At 37.2% G+C, this 20,483-nt stretch overlaps 4 protein-coding genes across 6 annotated transcripts in view; all 4 read right to left on the reverse strand.

Moving 5' to 3' along the window:
* LOC109230758 (probable serine/threonine-protein kinase abkC) lies at positions 3,280 to 10,144 on the reverse strand. Of its 2 annotated transcripts, none has more exons than XM_019396171.1 (5): positions 9,871 to 10,144; positions 6,779 to 8,129; positions 5,751 to 6,020; positions 4,710 to 4,865; positions 3,280 to 3,865 (listed from the first exon to the last, which is right to left on the reverse strand). In XM_019396171.1, exons 1-5 carry the CDS (start codon positions 9,882 to 9,884, stop codon positions 3,746 to 3,748), a joined length of 1,911 nt encoding a protein of 636 aa, XP_019251716.1. In that variant the 5' UTR covers positions 9,885 to 10,144; the 3' UTR covers positions 3,280 to 3,745. The 2 variants fall into 2 exon arrangements, with proteins under 2 accessions (XP_019251716.1, XP_019251715.1); XM_019396170.1 differs by having other exon boundaries at positions 6,779 to 8,135; positions 9,871 to 10,143.
* LOC109231444 lies at positions 13,817 to 14,266 on the reverse strand. The gene has a single exon (XM_019397108.1). It carries the CDS (start codon positions 14,264 to 14,266, stop codon positions 13,817 to 13,819), a length of 450 nt encoding a protein of 149 aa, XP_019252653.1.
* LOC109231445 lies at positions 17,397 to 18,170 on the reverse strand. Its single transcript, XM_019397109.1, has one exon. It carries the CDS (start codon positions 18,168 to 18,170, stop codon positions 17,397 to 17,399), a length of 774 nt encoding a protein of 257 aa, XP_019252654.1.
* LOC109230759 (cyclic nucleotide-gated ion channel 4-like) overlaps positions 19,110 to 20,483 on the reverse strand; it is a 10,830-nt gene continuing 9,456 nt past the window's right edge. For both annotated transcript variants that reach the window (XM_019396174.1, XM_019396172.1), the window contains one exon: positions 19,110 to 19,455. In XM_019396174.1, the coding sequence (XP_019251719.1) occupies positions 19,206 to 19,455 (250 nt within the window). In that variant the 3' untranslated portion in view covers positions 19,110 to 19,205. The remainder of the gene's footprint in view (positions 19,456 to 20,483) is intronic.

Genomic DNA, 20,483 nt, shown 5'->3' on the forward strand with positions numbered 1-20,483 from the left:
AAATTGGTCTTGTATCAAATAAATCGACCCAATATAAGCCCCAAGCCCAATGGCCCGCAGTCTTTTCTTTGAGGCTACTCCGCTCCACGCCTCTACAAAGGGGTTACATTTCTCACTGGTAGGAGAAAAACATCACAATGCCAGAAATATATCAAGAAGGCAGAAGGAATGTTAGAGAAGCTACGAAAAAGGGCATTAAGGTCTCCCGCTATATCTACAATCTTCATTTGCGGTCAAATCTCATAGCAAACTCAAATTCTAGGCGAGCAGCTTCAAGTCTCTCGTTCGTGATAACTTAACATCAAATTTCATGACAACTTCAAATTGTTCGCATCGCACCACAAGTCTGAAATCCATAAAGTTCAAGATCAAGCTTTCGGTCCTTGAACCATCATTCGTGAGGAGAATAATCAGAGAACTACATCTCTTTAGATTTGAGATATTCTAGAGATTGCAATCCCATCACTTGAAATCGAATATCTTATTCACTATATTTCTCGTCTTGATTATTATTTTTCAAGAACAAAGTTTAGCTGTTACAAATTCTGGCACGCCCAGTGGGACCAACTCTACCTTTTATCTCTTCTCTACCATCTTCATGAATTCGGGCGACGGGCTCTGAATCTCCTAAAGTTTTATGGACCCATCAGAAATGATCTAATGAACAATAGTCATTGCTTCTCTGTAACCATCAATCGTTTTTGACACTTTTGGGCCATAAAACATGAATTCAGGATGATTTTCAATTTTTCGTGTGCAATTGTCCATGCCACCTTCATAAAATCGGGCGACAGGCTCCGAATCGCCTAAAATTTTATGGACCTATTACATATGACCTAATGAACAATAGTCATTGCTTCTTCATGACCGTCCCTCATTTTTTTGGCATTTTAGGGCCATAAAGTTGGAATTAAGGACGATTTTTTAATTTTTCATGTGTTAATGTCAACGTCATCTTCATGAATTCAGGCGACGAGCTCCGACTCGTCTAAAATTTTGTGGGTCCATCAGAAACGGCCTAATGAACAATAGTAATTGCTTCCCATGACTGTTGCTCGTTTTTGGCATTTTAGGGTCATAAAACAGGAATTCAGGACGATTTCTAGTTTTTCGTTTGGCAATGTCCACGCCATCTTCATGAATTCGGGCGACGAGCTCCGAATCACCTAAAATTTGTGGACCCATCTCAAACGACCTAATAAACAATAGACATTGTTTGCCATGACCGTTCCTCGTTCTTTTGCGTTTTAGGGCCACAAAATAGGAATTCAAGACGATTTTCATTTTTTCATGTGCTAATGTCCACAAAATCTTCATGAATTCAGGTGACAGGCTCAGAATCGCCTAAAATTTCGTGAGTCCATTAGAAATGACCTAGTGAACAATAATCACTGATTTGCCATTATTGTTCCTCGTTTTTTAGTATTTTAGGGATATAAAACAGGAATTCAAGATGATTTTTAATTTTTCGTGTGCTAATGTCCACACCATCTTCATGAATTTGGGCCACAGAATCCAAATCGCCTGAAATTTTATGGGCCTATCAAAAACGACCTAATGAACAATAATTGTTGCTTCGGCATGACCGTTCCTCGTTTTTTAGCGTATTGAAACACACTTTCTTTTTATAGCCCCTATTTGAATATCATTTTGGATATGGTTTGACCATTTTTTCAAATCAGAAATTTCCCAAAAGTTTGAAACTTTGTGCATAGTTTTATAAATTATTGAAGGTTATTCTAAAATGGTTTTTGAAAACTGAGTAAGCTGAAGAGGTTCTTAAAATAGAGAAGTTAGATGAACAAGGAGGAGGAAGGAGGCAACGGGGGAAGAACTGGAGAGTGATGAGTTGGTAGTTTACCAACTTATTTCTTTTCTTTACTTAGATTTTTGTAGTGATTATTGAATTCTAACACCACAACTAAGGTCAAGATTTGTTACATATATGCACGAGTTGAGTCTCAAATTCAAATTTCAGCGACGACAAAAACGCTGACTTTTCTCTGGCCGTCCAAGTTTTGGTTGGCAAAGTTATCCGATACATGTGTTGGTAAGAGATAATCGGTATCCCATGCTGACAGGTGTATGCAAATTGACCCGGACACCACAGCTATTAAAATTTTTTATCAAATATATGTACAAAAAAAAATTCTATTTGCGCAGTATAATTTTTTGCTGAAGGAGATTCATGAATCTTTGCAATAGGTTGCTCCGCCCCTGCAGAGCTAGATCAGGTTAAACCTGAATATGTCTCAATCCCAAACTAGTCAATGATTTGTTTCATAACAATATTCAATTACTCAACTATCTCCCCTTTCATTTTCTTGTATCCAGAGTCTATTATCTTTTCCTAGTTGAAAATCTACAAGATTGTGAGCTGGGAAGTAGAATGCAGTACAAAGTTTAGTACAATAGAGATCTGGTAGTACGACATCATGTACAATAGAGAACTAGTAGTTCAAAATGTACTACTTGAAAGCTCCAATGTACTATCGATGATCCGATTCCTATATTAACGAACTAATGAAAATAAGTCATACAGAAAGCTAGGAAGGAGTAGACATGCAGAATGCTTAGAAATATCATTGAGTGCAGCGTTGATGAAAATGTCGAGTTTCTGCCGATCCTGATGCTGCATTATTATTCATTTCGGACAGTTTTCATCTACGCTGCACTCAATCATGTTTCAGTGCTCTGAAGAAATAGTTAGTTTACCCTAATACAGTCCCACAATCTTCTGTTGTCTACCTCATAAGTCCAGACCTCGAGTTTAACATCATTTTCTGTAAGGTTAGCAACTCATGGTTCAAAACTCGATGGATAATGAACCCACACATCTATCCTTCTCAAGTTGAATACAAGACTTTTGTTTGAGGCAGAATTTGAACCTGTAACATGCACCAAACCCACACATCATGTGTTGCACCTCGAGTCTGCTATTTCATGCCCAATCCAATCAATGGCAAATATGCAATCCTCTCCAATGACAAATTAACCATTACCCACGATCAGACGACAAATAAAGGTTCATGGCCATGTCAAAACACTTGAGAAGGATCTTTCCCATGTTGCACAGTTGAATGTTCATAAAACTACTCATCAACTAGTCAAGCAATATACCAAATTATATTGAATATGATGTCCTCAAGGGATAAAATATTACCCATAAGAGGAGGCATCACCCATTACACATCAGAAGGATCTTCCCCATGTTGCATAGCTGAACAGTTCATAAAACTCTACTCAACTAGTTGAATATAAGTTCCATAAGAGACAAGATTACCCGTAAGAGAAGGTATTAACCATTGCAAATAGAATCAAAAGAAGAGTTGAGATTTGTCGCAGAATCTTCAGATCGCTATGAAAGTACTTACTACACAAACATTGGGGAAGAAAAAGTTGGATTACAAAATTTCCCTCACATTTCGACGGGTTTGATCACAGAATTGGATGCATCAGCCTACCATGAGACATATGGCCTCAATCCAAACTCCCTCATCAATACATTCTTGATATTTATTATCTCACACAGTGATCAAGAATAAGAAACAATAATAAGAATTCAAGGTTAGAGCTAAACTAATCTCAATTTTTTTTAAAAAAAAAAGGCATTTCATCCTTATTTTCTTATAATACCAGATGTTGTGTATATTATCTTTCCTTTACGAGATATTACTCCATCAAAAATGTGCAATCGTTTCCCCTACGCTGGGGTCAGGAGCAGAAGCAAGCAAATGAGACCTTTTTAAGGGGCCATCAGTCCTCCAATTGTGTGAAAGAGAGACTCCGCCCAGTCTTCTTTGAAAAGCAACTTTTGCAATGTCTGCAGCACATCGTATTCCGGATCCAGTTTTCGCTGCCACCCCTGTAGGATGATAGACAAGCATAATGTAATACATTCCAACAAGTAATAGACACATTATGCTAAGCTTTTCCTTCTATTGGTATCTGGAAGAAAAATAGAGGGAAAAAAGAAATTATATGGCATAAGGCAGGAAAAGAAAAGCATCTAGGAAGAAAATCAGATAAGTTAAAGAAAACGAGATTAAAGATAACAGATAGAAACAAAATTATTTTTTGGAAACCATCATTCATGGCTCAGCGGCTTCCACTTCACAAAATATGCACTTCTGTTGTAATTACAACAATTCCAAGAGCCTATTCAACCCAGCTCAATTACCACAAGTTGTACAATACTCTTTATCCTAAAGCATCTTACAAGGTTGGGCTTATCATAATAAAGATGTAGTATGGCACAATTACTCCTTTTTTTTCTTTAATGGTGGTGTCCGGACTAGCTTGTACGCACCTCGACTAATTCCATCGGGTACCTACTACCTCCCACCAGCACAGGTTCTAGGTGGCTCTGTCCACCAAGGCTTAACCAGATGGAAAGAAATAACCTGATTTTTTGTCTCCACTGAGATTTGAACCTCAGATTCATGGTTCTCCACCCACTTGCTACACCCTTTCGTGCAATATGGTACAATTACTTTTGCTAGCTTTTTTGATAATTGAATGTCAATAATCGCGTTGTGCAGATATTTGGGCAATTCATACTTGAGAACCATAGATGCTAACTTCCCCACCACACATAGCAGATAATAAGAACCATAAAAAAGGATAAATTAACTTAAGAATATAGCAGACGAGTCTACACTGTGCAGAGTTATCAGAGGGTAAAAACATCCAATAAGGCCATAAAGTACCTCCAACACCAAAGTAGTCACAATCACAGTGCAAATGTTGCCATCAATATTCACCCGATGACGTCTAACTTGCTCAAGCAATTGTTGCATGCAATCCGCCGGATGAATGCCACCCCCTTCAGGTGTTCTCCAAAAGTCAAAAGTTCCCTCCACTTCCTATTACCAAAGTGTACATTCTTTTGTTATCCACAAGGACATGAATCTATAAAAATTGGGGGTTTTCGACATAATTCACTAAGGAGACTACAACAATGTGTATTACTTGTATTCATCAGACAGAAATAGATAAGACAAAAGGTATTTAAAATCGATTCTCATATTTCACACAAGCAACTATAAGAAAACATCATAAAGCAGTTTCACATGGAATATCTTTTGCCTATATATTGTGCATCTCCTTCCTTTTTTTTAAGGATACTTCCAATATTTTTTTTTTTTTTGACACAACAACAAACCAAGTGAGTTCCCACAAGTGGGGTCTAGGGACGGTAGTGTATATGCAGAAATTCTATGTTGCTCGGACTCTCCAAAAGTGCGGCCACACCCGTGTCGGATCCTCCAAATATGCACTAAATTTAGAGGATCCGACACACACCCAACAACATTTGTGAAGAGTCCGAGCAACATAGTGCAGAATAAATAACAAATTGGCGTATACACATGCTGCACCAAAAAATTTGGCAATACATCGATGATGTGGTAGCACCATCCCATATAAGGAAGACAAACTTTTAGAAGAACGAACCCATTTGTAAGTTTATTTAACATACTGATGTATGGCCCTAAGACAAGATGAGAGGGAGTTTTTGCTTTTTAATTCTTTCCTTTATTATCCCTGAAATACTCATAATGTACTATATGCACTGTGCTTGAACTAAAGTAAAACCAAAATGCAAGATGCGAATTAATACGTCTATTTAGCTTTTTCTTCTTGGACATTGAATTGACTCCTGAGAATCTAGCGATCAATAGTCTGCCACACTCTACAGTTTTGAGCTTCATCATTCTTTGACAACAATTATTAGAAGGCTAGGAAAGCACCTTAATGAATTCCTCTGGGTTCGGACAGCTCTGTTGTTTAGATAGTCCAAGAGTACATTCTGCGGCAGAGCGGCCATCTCGAAGTGCCACAGCCTTAAAGAACTCCAGCAGAAGGAGTCGATCCTTATTAGATAGCTCAGCAGTCATACCCACATCAAGGAAGACCACATGAGGCCTCGATTTGAAAAGTCCTTTACCTGAAGCTCTGTCTTGCGGTGTTCTAACAAGAATGTTCCCAGGATGCATGTCTGCATGTATGAAATTGTCCACCTGGAATTAAAGAGTATAGTATCAAAAAAGAGCGCAGAAATAAATTTAGTGACTATGTTGCAGAAATAAAGAACTGCAGGATCCCAATGGAATAGCATTTCCCCCTCACCCTAACGAAAAGGAGAAAAGAATACACAATCTCAACTTGAAGACTATAACTAAGAGAGACTAGTTCGACAGCTTACAGACTTCCTACACAAAAATAGAAGAAAAGAACGAAACAGCCAATATAGACTTGTTCAAATAAAGGAAGTTCTCCACTTTTTCTGAAAACTGCCTTCAGCAATCTACTCGGCCAACATGTTTGATAACCTTGGTCACTAACCCAGAGTGTTTTATGAATTATTACCATTGCAAAAACCTGAGTTGCAACATGCAAAGTTGATTTAGGCATTTATTTTTTATTGGAAGTTGATTTAGGTATTTATTAGTGCAATTCAAAGATAATGCTCAGAAATCCTACATGATGGCCTGATAAAGCAACCCTTTTTCCTTATTGGTATGTTAAACCCCAACCCCAACTAATGCCCTTGCACAGGAGTCGACAATGGTCCCTCTATCACCGAACTTCAATATTGGAGGTGAATGGTTCTTTCCATTAGGATATCCTCCCTTGTCTTAGGAACCCACTTTTACTCATGTACTTAAGTAGTTACTTTCAGTTGAAGTTTCTATTGTCATATTCCTTCTTGAATTACTTGTGGTGATGATAACCAAGCTTTGACTTTTCCGGAACGGCAAAAATTACACAGACATACCAACATCATCTTTAGTAGTGCATGAGTCCCAATGTGCGCAAGGGCACTTCTGACATTCTCACGTCCATCGAGCTCTTTAATACGTTCTTCAAGCTCTTCAATGTAGCGCAAGATATTTTCACCATCTTCATAAGTTTCCACTAAAACTGCTGGATGCACCAAAGGATATAGAGGTCTGGGAAATGATACATCCTTCCATCTGCGGAAGTTGTATATGAACCGACTTAAGTTAGCTGCTTCCCTAGAAAGATCAACTTGAGACATCATAAAGACCGCAAACTGCTGTATGCTTTCATCCAGTCTTAACCACTTCAAAGTCGGGAAGACCTTTGAAACTTTTGCAAACAAGTTAATTAATACGAAATCCCTCCTAATAGATTCACCAACGCCTGGGTGCCTAACTTTGACGGCCACACGAATGGGTTTAACCCGTTGTCTAGGATATCGAAATCTCAAGGTAGCCCGATGAATTTGAGCAATACTACCAGATGCGACAGGCTCCTCCTCAAAATTTTCGAATATTTCAGGCAGCTTGCGTCCGAATGCCTTTTCGATGCTTCTCTTTGTGTACGCATAGCTATGTGCTGGTGCCTTAGAATGGAGTTCCGCAAGTTCATTACACATATCATCTGGAAATAGATCTGGCCTTGCTGCCGCCCATTGACCCCACTTAATGAACGCTGGACCTGCCTTCTCTAGAGTTTTTCGCACAACACGAAGCCAGTTCTTCCTAAATTCAATACCAAGGGAGTCTGCGAAAGGAGCCATAAGTATACACGGAGAGAACAATAGTGTTAAGTATACAGCTCTGAAGAGCAAAATCAAGCCCTCTAAAAGTAAGAAGACAACTGAAGTCAGGTAGACATGTCCATCCTTTGCATGCATGTAGAGTGATTCCGGGGATGTGAAGCCTTCTGCTTCGGCAAACACACTTCGCTTCCATGCTAGCTCTCCGATAAGGAAGGCCAAAATGCCAGGAGATACCAGATGTGAGCGAGACAAAGCAAGGCTCATCATACACGTAACCCTACTTATCGGTGGCAGAATTGCTCCGCCGCTTGAATGAATTTGAAGTAGCCGTTTCCAGGCAATTCGAGCATGGTGTGACACTGTCTCACTTGTTAGGAACAAACAGCTCGATTTAGAATTGTATGCCTTCCATAAGGTTCCTTTTGCCTCATATAAAACGCTGGAGGTAAATCCTCTATGACAAACTCTACATTGTGAATGTAATCTGGAAAAGATGTAAGAAAGTCCGGCAGGGCAAGACGTCCAAACCTCTGAGTAGCTGGCCTTTGGGCTGGCAAGAAAGGAATGAGCAACCCTTTTAACGCTGCCCTTCACCAAAATTCTGCACCTGACAAAACAAAACACAAACTATAACAGTCACACTTTTTTGATTGTTTACACTAACAGTCACACTTGGCTGAGCAAAGCTCAAATTGTTGGGGTTAAAGAAACTAATGTTGACATAATGACAAATATTTTGCTTACAATATGTTCCTAGTTGAAATCTTTTTTCACTGTTCAGTTCTTGAGTTGTAGAAACTGTTTCTCCAAGGAAAAATGTTTTCTACCAAAAGAGGGAGAATAACTTCATTACATATGGGCAGTAGTTATTTTACCTTTACAAGTACTGGATTCTTACTCTACATGACTTGCTTCATCAAACAGTTGAACACTGTTGTCAACATTTAGTATTCAAAAACATCATGAAACACTGTCGTTATTCCCTATCCTCTACCTCGTAAGATTACCATACTTCATCTACTTTTATACCATCTAAATCCTAAGTACCTGCCACCTCCCACCAGCACAGGCAGGGTACAACCAATAAAGATTGTTCAACTAAACACCCTTAACCAGAAAATTATGCCATGTATTATGTATATAGGCCAAATTCTGTAGTATTTACTAGTCGTTGAACACCATTGACACAACTAAGCCTTCTAGCGTGGTGGTAAAGGGTACTAATTTTAAAGTGGAGGGTTCGAATCTAACACGCTACAGCCTACCGCATAATTTTTTGCTTCATATGGTGGCAGGTTTGAAACTCATACGCCACAGCTGCACACAGGGGCGGATGTATAGCCAAAATTACGAGGCACGTGAACCCATGGTACCTCCGTCAAGTATTTTATGTACGTATTTTCAAAAATTGGTCCAATATTATGTATTGATACCCGTGCTCCATAAAGGTTGAACGGTGCACTTGGTACAATACATAATTATTTACTCAAAGAAACAGGGATCAATTCACACTTAACACTTTTTTTCTCCTTTTCTTTAGTGGTGCACCCATATTCTAGAAATCCTAGATCCGCCTCTGGCTGAACGCGCTTTCGAATTACAGTTAAACAAAGATAGCCCCATCATCCCAGGATCAATCAAAACGCTGCTGCATACATACACTTAAAAATTACAGCCATGAATTCTTTAAGGAAGTAATCCACAGTCAACATGATATTCTTCTTTAGCCAATTCGATAGAATGATCACTAGTATTTCAGTTTATATAGTAGTCTGTATAATTTTACCCACCAAAAACAAAAAAGTAGTCCGTATAATTTCATTACTGAAGCAACACAACTAAAAATTCTGAATGTTTTTCACTGTTTGTATTTGGTGGAAACATATTGTTGAGATTGTTCATGCCAGAATCGCTAGGCTGAACAATCACTAAACCACTGATCGAAATTTTTTGTTATTTACTTTTCCAACTCTTGAACACCCTTAGGCAGATGAAAAAACTCACCTAGTATTTTTGTCTCATGTTAAGATAATTTATCCAAACATTGAAAATTGATCAAAAAAATTATTACTCAAGGCAAAAACACTTTCCAAAATAAAACATTTTTCCCATGCCGACCACAATCTAAACCTTAACGAAATAGGATTGTAAGAGAATAACCATCCTTCGTGTTAACACATTGCAGCTTAGGGTCCTATTAAGTAAGAGCCAATTCAAACCTAATCTAGAAATACCGAATTGTACAAATGAATAATCCTAAGCATATAATGAGATCAAAAATTAAGAAGACAGGAAAAATACTTGAGAAATGAAAGCAATATTAATTGGGTAAATATACGGACCTTGATGTGGCCATTGAAAACTGGTGCCGGCATTTTTTTCACTCCCACGCAAAGAATCTATGGCTCATGGCGTTCGAGTGAAGAAGACGGAAAAATCAGCTGCGGACGGTTGTTTTGGGCTCAGTCGCGCTGCCGTTCGACGGATGTGCGCGCATCAATGGACTGAAAATCTACCGGGTTGTAAGAGTTTTGGGCGAATGACCCGCTTTTGTTCCCAAATTTCAACCTGCTAAATTACCTTAGATTTATTATTTTTGCGATCTTATTTTATGTGATGTAATTTGACTAGTCACCAAGTTTATAAACTTAATTTTTTTACAATAAAGTTTATTTAGGTATGTTAAGTTTATAATATTTGAAATATTTTTCAAAAATGCTTTTCGAGTTCAACATCACGTCTCGAATATTATAGGCGATTGTATCTATCCTTTAGTAATTTTATGAAAGACAATTTCTGCAATTCAACTTTATAGGTTCAAAAACTAAAGAACTCTATTGCTTATAATGCCAGAAATTCGTGATCAATTTCAGATATATTTAAACCATTATCCTACTTAACTTAAGCGATTCTTGATTAATAATGTTAAGTAAAAATCTTTAGAATTCGCATAAGTACAAAAAGGAAAGCCCGTGGAAGTGGGAAGTAGAATTTGCTTATTATGCAATTTAGACGCGATTTATAAATCGAAATTATTAAATGCAACTTATAAGTTGCATTTTTTAAAATGCGACTTATAAATCGAATTTTCTAAGTGCAACTTATAAATCGCATTCAATAATTATGACTTATATATCGCATTCACCAAAATGCAAACTAATTCCCAATGCAGTAATTTTTCAATTGTTCTAAAAGTCTAAATGAGTGTTATAAAAGGCGTGGGCGAAGAGGCCAAGCGAAAGCCTTAGTGGTACGGGGTGTAAGTGCTACCTAACTTTGATTAATGTGTGTATAACATTCATAAAATGACAGCAAATTCGAATTATGGGAATTACTTTGATGGTTCAGATGAACAGTAGCTTCTTTACTAGATACGCCCCTGCATAGGCAGTCAAAAATACCAAATTGTTATTGCAATGTGCAACGAAGCAACCAATCCTGGTTGCATTCTTCTAGTCCAACCTCTTGGGCTCTTTGTACAGAATGTCCCCTCCTACTTGTTAATTCTGAGAGTCCGGAACTAAGGAGGACTCTCAGAATGGGAACATGGAAGGGAGAAATTTCAAAATAGCCTTACAAGTGGTCATTCAAAAATAGTTACAGTTTCAAAAATAATCAAAATTTAGCCACTTTTTATGTAAAGATAAATCTGAATGAAAACACTATTCAAAATCCGAAAAATACTCTAGCATAATATACTGGAGTTCCAGTATAATATACTAGACTTCCAGCATATTATACTAGAGTTCCAGTATATTATACCAGTCCAGCATAATATGCTGGAAGTTCATACACAGGTGCACCGATCTCTAGTATATTATGCTGGAACTTTCCGTGTTGCAGCAAAATAGTGGCTATTTTTTAATGACTTTGCAAACGCTGGCTATTTTTGAAGACCCGTCCGAAAACTGGCTAGCCCGTGCTATTTTTACAATATGAAATAATGTTTCGTTAAAAAACAATGTAAAATAAATATCAATTTGGGACAAGAAGTAAAGCACTAAAACCGGGAGAAATTCAAAAATAATCAGATTTACCACTGGTCGTTGAAAAATAGCCAAGTTTCAAAAGTCATCGAAATTTAGCCACTTTAAATCCGAGCGAAAACACTGTTCAAAATCCGGAAAAATACGCCCGCAAATTTTACGGGAGTTCAAGCATAATTATGCTGGAACTCCCGCAAATTTTACGGGAGTTCCAGCAAGTATAATTGTTCAGTATAATATACTGGAGTTTGGAGCACTGGTGCTCCAGTCTCCCGCAAATTTTACAGGAGTTAGCAAAGTATATCGGTCCAGCATAATATGCTGGAGTTCGTACACAAATGCACCAGAACTCCCGTATATTATACTGGACCGGTCCCTGTTGCAGCAAAATAGTGGCTATTTTTCATTGACTTGATAAACGCTGACTATTTTTCATTGACCAGTGTGAAAACTGGCTATACCATGATATTTTAACACTAAAACCTCTACGGCTCTAGATTCAAATGCGCATATAAATTGAGTTATGATAATGGGTGGTACACACTTGCATAAACTCTTGCATACGTCATTGGTTATAATATATTTTGACATTATTTTTTTTGTTTAATCGGTTAATATTTGAAATTTACTAACCCGATTAATCTAGTTTTGATTCAAATAAAATTTGAATATTTCCTTTTTCACTTTCCAGTGTCTGCATATGTTGTGCATTTGGAGCAAAAACCACCCAACAAGATCCAAAATTTGTGGGGCAATATCAACTAGAAAAATTGACTTAAAATATAATTTGTGTCTGGATAGCCACTAGTTTTTTCCAATTCCGCCTAAACTATAGGCAATTTTTTTTTGTTTTTTTTTTTAAATTTTGTTTCCAACAGTTACACACGTGTTGATTTTCTATTATCCTCGACAAAGATGTCCCTTAAATTTGGAGTAAGTCTAAAATGGTCCGTTTATATATGATAAACTTTGATCATTTAAGTTTGTCAAAAGTAAGCACTTTGGTCTCCCGTCAAATATTTTAGCAAACTCTAGTTGTTAGATTTAATGAGAATTGTAAAAAAAATATTTAATGGAACTCACATTTGGAGGTGTATTATTATTATGATTATTATTATTATTATTATTATTATTATTATTATTATTATTATTATTATGATATATTTTTGGTGTGTGGTGCAGTCTTTTAGCTGCAATTTTTGCTCTTTTTGTTATTTAATTTATTTTTAATATTTTGTTTTCTAGGATTTGACGAAACTTTCTTGGTATTTTCGGTTAAAAAAATATTTCTTGACAATTTTCGTTAAATCTAACAACGAGAATTTGTTAAATATTTAACATAGATAATAAAGTGCTTGCTTTTGACAAACTTAAATGATCAAAATCGTTCAAAAACATATATAAGAGACTATTTTAAACCTACTCCAAACTTAAAGGGACCATGTATCAATATTTTCTCATTTGATTTAATTTCCTCTTCTCTCCTCTAAACTATATATATATATATATATATATATATATATATATATATATATATATATATATATACATGATCAAGATTTCCTATTCCTCAATCTATTAACACATGATCTCCTAAAAAGAGCTGGAAAATTTAATATTTTGATCAAGAAAATGACTGCAGTAGCAGCAGCTGCTACAAAGAGATCAACATGGATTGTTGCAGTAAGTATTGGAGCAATTGAGGCATTAAAAGATCAAGGTTTTGCTAGATGGACTTATACTTTTAGGTCATTGCACCAACATGCTAAGACTAATTTATTATCAGCTTCTTCTTCTTCGCCGGCGTCGACTGTTTCAGAGTTCTCCGGCAAGATTATGAGGCCGGAGATGAGAGAGGAGAGTTTGAATAAAGTTATGAATTTGAGTTGTTGGGGTCCTAATACTATCAGATTTTAGCTATGTTGGGTAGACTCTCCAAAATTCCGTTGTATCCGTGTTGATCCTCCAAATATATAATATATTTGGAGGATCCGACATGCATCCAGCGGTACTAACGGAGAGTCCTAGCAACATAGGATTTTAGTGCCGGTCTACTCTCTCTTCTTCTTTTTTCTAACTCTTTTTTACAATTATGGTATCTAGTTTGAGCGCACCTAAATTATTTTTTTTTTTTTATCGAAAGAAAGAATTTTATTTCAACCAGTAATCACAATTTACATCACCTGTACAATTGGACTCTAGTATCAGGCCTCAAAACTGAACCAATAAACAAAAAAACTCTACAACCAAGTTGCTTACTAAGATCTCAAAACAATTCTGGATCTTTATCCTATCCTAGTTGCTATGGATTACAAGTAGGATAACTATTTAGTGTATTCAATATAGGTGTCCATTTACAATTCTTCTGTCCTGATATATGCACCTGCCTAGCAATTTCTTTTGCTCTATCTTGAACCTCTCTTCTCTGGCCTTGAAATCTTCTTTCATTTCTTTCCATCCAGATGTTGTATACTACTGCTGCAAACACCACTCCTAGCAAAGTTTTCTTTGGATTTCTGTTGTTTACACTGGTAGTTAGCCATTGCACTTCAATTTCCCATTCTTCAATCTTCCTCTTGTATCTCAACCATTCTTGTATTCCTGTCCATAAACTTTGTGAATATGGACATTCAAAGTACAAGTGATCATGTATCTCTTCTATGTCTCCTCCACACAGTACACAAGATTGATTCACCTGTATTCCCCATCTTGCTAGTCTGTCAACTGTGGCCAATCTTCTTTGCATTGCCATCCATAAAATGAATTGTTGCTTTGGTAGTATTCCAATTAGCATGATTAGAGACTTCCAGTGGACTTTGGGATATCTTGGAGTAGCATGGATATAGGCCTTCTGAATGCTGAATTTCCCATTCTTAACAAAAGAATCAATTGTTGGTATGTCATTTGCCCACCATTCCCTTGCTGTAAACAATTTCCTTACTAGTCAACTAGCTTGCTTAGGGACTTCCATTGTATTAATGTTCTTCTGTTTTATGTAGTGGCAGTGTATCCATCTAATCCAGAGCTTATCTTTTTTAGCCATTATAGCCCAAAGGAGTTTAGTCAGAGCAGCTTTGTTCCATCTCTCATAATTGATAATATTTAGACCCCCAGCAGCTTTTGGTTTGCACAATGTTTCCCATGCTATAGGAGCTTTGTGGGAATTCTCATGACTCCCAGTCCATAAGTAGTTCCTGCATATTCCATTGACAAGTTTGATAACTTTCTTAGGAATAAGAAATACTTGGGCCCAATAGGTCTGCATTTCAAACAGGACACTCTTAATGAGTTGTACTCTTCCAGCATAGGACAAGAATTTTGATGTCCAGCTTCTTATCCTTTCCACAATCTTCTCCACTAATGGCATGCACTGGTGAATAGTAATCTTCTTTGAGGACAAAGGGACTCCCAAGTACTTGAATGGGATGCTGCCTGCTGATAGCTTAAGTTCTGATAACATTTTGTTCTTGAATTCCATAGACACACCTGCTATGTATAGTGAGCTCTTTTCTAAGTTTGCTTGTAAGCCTGATACTTTGGAGAAGTGATCAAAGACTTCCATCAATAGCTTCATTGAGATCTCATCTGCTCTGCAACACATCAATAAATCATCTGCAAAACAGATGTGTATGACTTGCAGTCTAGCACATTTAGGATGAAAGTTGAAGTCTGGATTCTGTGCTAGTGTCTTCAGGGCTCTGTTAAGATACTCCATTGCTATTACAAACAGGTATGGGGACATAGGGTCCCCCTGCCTTAGCCCTTTTTTTGCTGCAAATCTGTCAGTTAATCCTCCATTCAAAAGTAGAGTATAGCTGACTGTGGATACACACTCCATAATTAGTGCAACCATCTTGTAAGGTATCCCAAATTCCAGTAGTATTGCTTTCAAAAAACTCCATTCAACTGAGTCGTACGCTTTTCTGATATCCACCTTGATCATACATCTTGGAGAGACTACTTTTTGAGAGTACCCTTTAATCAACTCATGGGCCATTATGACATTGTCGAGGATGTTCCTCCCTTCTATAAAAGCAGATTGAGCTGGTCCAACCAAAATATCCACAATTAGTTTGAGCCTATTTGTCAGTATCTTAGCAATAATCTTATACATTGTTGAGCAACAAGCAATTGGCCTAAACTCCTTCACATAGCTGGGATTTTTCACCTTAGGGATCAATGTAACAGTAGTGGAGTTGATTTCTTTCAACAGTCTGCCAGTTTGAAAGAATTGTTGTACTGCTTCTGTGACCTCCTCTCCAATGATTGGCCAATATTCTTTAAAGAACTCAGCCGGGTAATCATTCAGCCCTGGTGCCTTGTCATTAGGCAAATGCTTTACAGTTTGCCAGATCTCCTCTGCTGTTACTGCCTGTAGTAGTTGCTGCTGCTGATTTAGTGTTAGACAAGGACCATTTCGTGCTATATTAACATCAATACCTTATAGTTCCCCTGCTGCTGTCCCCAATAGTTGCTGAAAGAACTGGATGAATTCTTTCTGAATGTGATTAGGCTCAGTAATCTTCACTTGTTGTTCATCGTAGATGCAGCTCACCTTGTTCCTAGCTTGTCTGGCCCTCATATAAGCATGGAAGTATTTAGTATTGCAATCTCCTAACTGGATCCATGTTGCTCTTGACTTCTGCCTCATGATTTGCTCTTGTATTGCTTCCCATTTCTCTAAGCTTTGCAAGATCATTCTCTCTTCTTCTATCAGTTGTTTGTTGAAATAGTCCTCATTGATTTTCCCCTGTATCTCCTTCAGTGCTCCTCTGAGTTGTATCAGTTTTTGATCAACTGATGAATGCTCCTGTTGAATGTCCCTGGTTTGTTGCTCAATGAGTTTCAACTTTTTCCATATAGAGTACATTGGATAACCTTGAATCTCCTGCCCCCAAATGTTCTGTACCACTACCTTGTATTCTCTTTGTTGCATCACTGAGGTTAATAGTCTGAAAGGTCTTTTCATTCTGACCTTAACCACATCAGTGTTTATCAAAATAGGGGTATGATCAGAACATCCTGGTAGCATGTATATTGTCTCTATCCCATTATAATTATTGAACCAGTCAGCATTCCCAAAGGCCCAATCTATGTGACTGTATATTCTGATTTCTGCATCCCTTTTATTACTCCATGAAAATCTGCTACCTCTCTTTGTGATTTGTCCTACTCCAATATCCTCAATGCAATTTTGAAAGTCAATCATTTCTGCTTGATGTACCGGAACTCCATTCACTCTGTCATCCACATTCAGCACACTATTGAAGTCTCCTATTATTAGCCAAGGCCCAGTAGTTTGTATGTTCCTCAAACTTCTCCATAGTGGGATTCTGTGTTGAGCATTATGAAGTCCATATATAAATGTCATGTAACTAGTAAATGATGAGTTTTTGTCCTCTACTAGACAGTGGATCACCTGGTCATTGCTTTCAAAACCTGTAACATGGACATTTGCTTCTTTCCATATTAACCATATTCTACCATTTGGAGCATAATCGTAGTTATCTTTGAATTGCCATTCTACACCCAACTTTCTGCGGATATTCTGCATTCTGTGACTTTTAACCCTAGTCTCCAAAACAGCTATCATGTCTACTTTATTTATCAGCAAGAATTTCTTTAGTTCTCGCTGTTTAAAGGACTTATTCAGTCCTCTTATATTCCAGGACACAATGATCATGGGGGTTTATGGTGGTTGGTACTACCCTCATTTACCATTTGGCTAGCTTGAGTACTAGATGTTTGCCCTTGCTGTCCATCCAATACTTGTGTACTCTCCTTTGGCTCCAATATTGTCAATGGTGCAAATGCATTTCTTCTAGCTAGCTCTTCATAGTTGATCTCTTGATGTTTTGTTTTTCCAGCATGTCATTGTATTACTACAACCTGCTCTCCACCTGAATCTCCACAGTTGGTTCTCCTGTATGATTGTCTTGTTGCAGATTTGTTGTGCTGGTGATTTCCTGTGTTGCTGCTTTAGGTTTCCATTCCTTTCTAACTCTGTTCTTTCTTTTCCTTTTATGCTTCATTTGTTCCTCTTCTTGCTGCGCTTGTTGACATTCTCCAGTGTCATGCCCAAATTTGTTGCAATCTAAGCAGAAACTTGGTTTCCACTCATATTCAACACTTTGCATCCAGCTTCTATCTGGTGTCTCAATACAAATCTCATTAGGCAATGGTTGTGTAATGTCCATATCAACGAGCACTCTAGCATAGGACACCCTTTCACATTCTGCTGTCAGTCTATCAGTGCAAATAGGTTTGCCTAGTAGGCTAGCAATCCTACCTAGGTTTTCCTCAGCCCAGCACTGTATTGGTAATCCAGGCAGATTGATCCAAATTGGAACAATCCTCATAGATTCATCCTTCATCTGAAAATTTGGATCCCAATCCTTTAACACCATAGGCCTACTGTTGAATGTGTATGGGCCATTTTGCATTATAAGGTTTTTGTCTTCCAGATATTCAAATTTAAAGATGAAATACCCGTCATCATGCAGCAACACTGTTGGAGTTGTGACTGTATTCCATACGCCATAGACAAATTTGAGCATCTCCTTGAATGACGGATTTCCCCCTAGAACATAGCCTATCAAAGTTGTTTTCCACTTCTGGGTCTGTTTCTCTATCTCCGTTGGGTTTAATTTGGCCATTTTCACTCCGTCTTTGACTGTCGGAGGGTAGAACTTAAGTTGCATTCCTTGTGTTTGAGCTCTGTTAGTTTCACTACTTCAGCCATGGTCTTCTTTGCTTGAGATCCAGCTGAGTATGTTAGTTTTCGAGCTGCTGTAGTCATACCTGCTGCCATAGGTTGCAAAACTTCCTTCTCCACCGCCGGTGGAACCGCTTGCATGACCGTCGGAGCACTGCCCATACCTGGTAGCCAATGTAACAGTTGAATTGGGGCTAATTTTTGCGGAATTCCATTTTCTGGTGTAATTAGTCGGTCAATTGGAGGAGTTGGTTGTGAAGGTTGGTTATGGTGGTTCCGGTGAGCCATCTATCGGCGCTTGTCAGCTTCCTTGCTCAACAATCGCCGGTGTTTCTCTCTCTATTTTCTCTTTCTACATCATTTCCCCTTTTTTCAATCATTCTAAATTATTTTATCATATACTTACTCAGTTACTCCTTTCATTTTAATTTATGTAATTATATTTTCTTTTTGTTCTGTTTCAAAAAAATGATCCCTTTTTTAATTTAGAAACAATGATCAATTTTGGAGTTTTCGCCATTTGCTTCCGGATTTGATGAAGGTAAATATTCAAAAAAGTTTCTCGTAGATCGCGAGCGTTGAGGCTTTCATCGAAACAAAGAGAGAGGCCCAGAAGTAGAAACATAGACACCCTAATCTTGTCAACATTTAAAGTATCAATGTACACAAATTAAACCAAGTTATCAATTATGAATATAACCTCTTTTTATTCACCCGATGTCCGATATTTCCATTGGGGCCAGACTAAATCTGGATTCGCATCGGAAAGTCCCATGTTGAAGGGTAAATCGCTTCCTAATAAAGACGGCTCCGGGCTCAGAGTTCGAATTCGTGATCTCTGGTTAAGAATGAAGGAGTATTTACTACTTCACCACAATTCTTGTTGGTAACTGTGAATACCACCTTTAATAATTAATCGAATTAAAGAAAATTATAAGTATTATATATAAGTACAAATGCCTTTTCTTAAATGATTTTAGAAATCAAAATCATCTTGATTTGGCTTAGGTGAAGTCAACAAAGCAGTATAAATTCTAAGTCTATCTTCTCCTAGCGAAGAACAACGAGATAATGGCCTTCTTGGTCTAATGAAAGACAAAGAAGTAAGTGTTAAACGATGCTTATATCTTCTCCAAGCCAATTGAATAGCAACAGCACCCCAAGTTCTCCACCCTGGTGAATAATACCTTGCACTTCTTTTCACTTTTTCTTTCACAAATGTATACCTGAAAATAACATGGACGGATTTAGGATTTAAATGTAGTGGATACAACGTTTAAAATTCTTAGTACTAAGTAAATTCTATTTATAGAATTATGAGTTCAAAACTTAATTAATATTTCTTCTGTCCCAATTTATGTAAAGGGGTTCAGAGTGCGAGGGGCAACGTACCTAATTTTCGATGTAAACTTAGACATAAATTCTTTAAATTAAATAAAATTTATATATCTAAAAACTATAAGACAACTAGTATAAGTCAATATAGTTAGCATGGAGGGAACTAGGGGATGCAAAGGCGTTTAGAACCCCCTTCCTGAAAAATTATACCGTATATATAAGGTTAATGTTATTTATATGTATACAGTAGATGTTGAAAATCCTTTTGGCTTCTTCATGTATTTTCCTCTTTGTATTTTGAATTACCCTAGTGAAAATACTGGGTGCACCATTAATAGTAATTCAAAATATTTTAAAACATTTTTTAAAAAATCATAGTTAAATAAAAATTGTTGACTCCCAAATGGATAAAATGGGACAAAGAGACTATGGGTGTGTTTGGTATAAAGGAAAAAATATTTTCCAAGAAAATGTTTTCTTGGAAAACAAGTAGTAATCTTATTCATTTTCCGGTGTTTGGTACGCAAATTAAGGAAAATGGCTTCTCAAGAGTATTCATAAACAATTTAGATATAATAAACATGAAGGCATAAACTTTCAAACCAACAACCTTCCGAACCCACATATTTCATAAACTTTCGAACCGCTAAACTTTCGAAACCGCGAAATTTCGAACCCGTAAACTTTATAATTTCTAAACTCGTAAACTTCCAAACAAAATAAACCTCCGAACTCATAATTTTGGAACTTGTAAAATTTTGAACCTTTAAATTGATAAATAAAAAAATTAAACTGAAAAATATATTTAAAAAATATTTTTTTACGGGGGGAAGGGGGGTTGGGGAAGAGGCAGGGCGGCCCGAGGGGGGGGGGGTTTACAGTAAACGAAAAAATAGAAAATTATATTACGAAAAAA

The sequence above is a fragment of the Nicotiana attenuata genome, chromosome 8 (genome assembly GCF_001879085.1).
Source record: "Nicotiana attenuata strain UT chromosome 8, NIATTr2, whole genome shotgun sequence".
NCBI classification, from domain to species: domain Eukaryota; kingdom Viridiplantae; phylum Streptophyta; class Magnoliopsida; order Solanales; family Solanaceae; genus Nicotiana; species Nicotiana attenuata.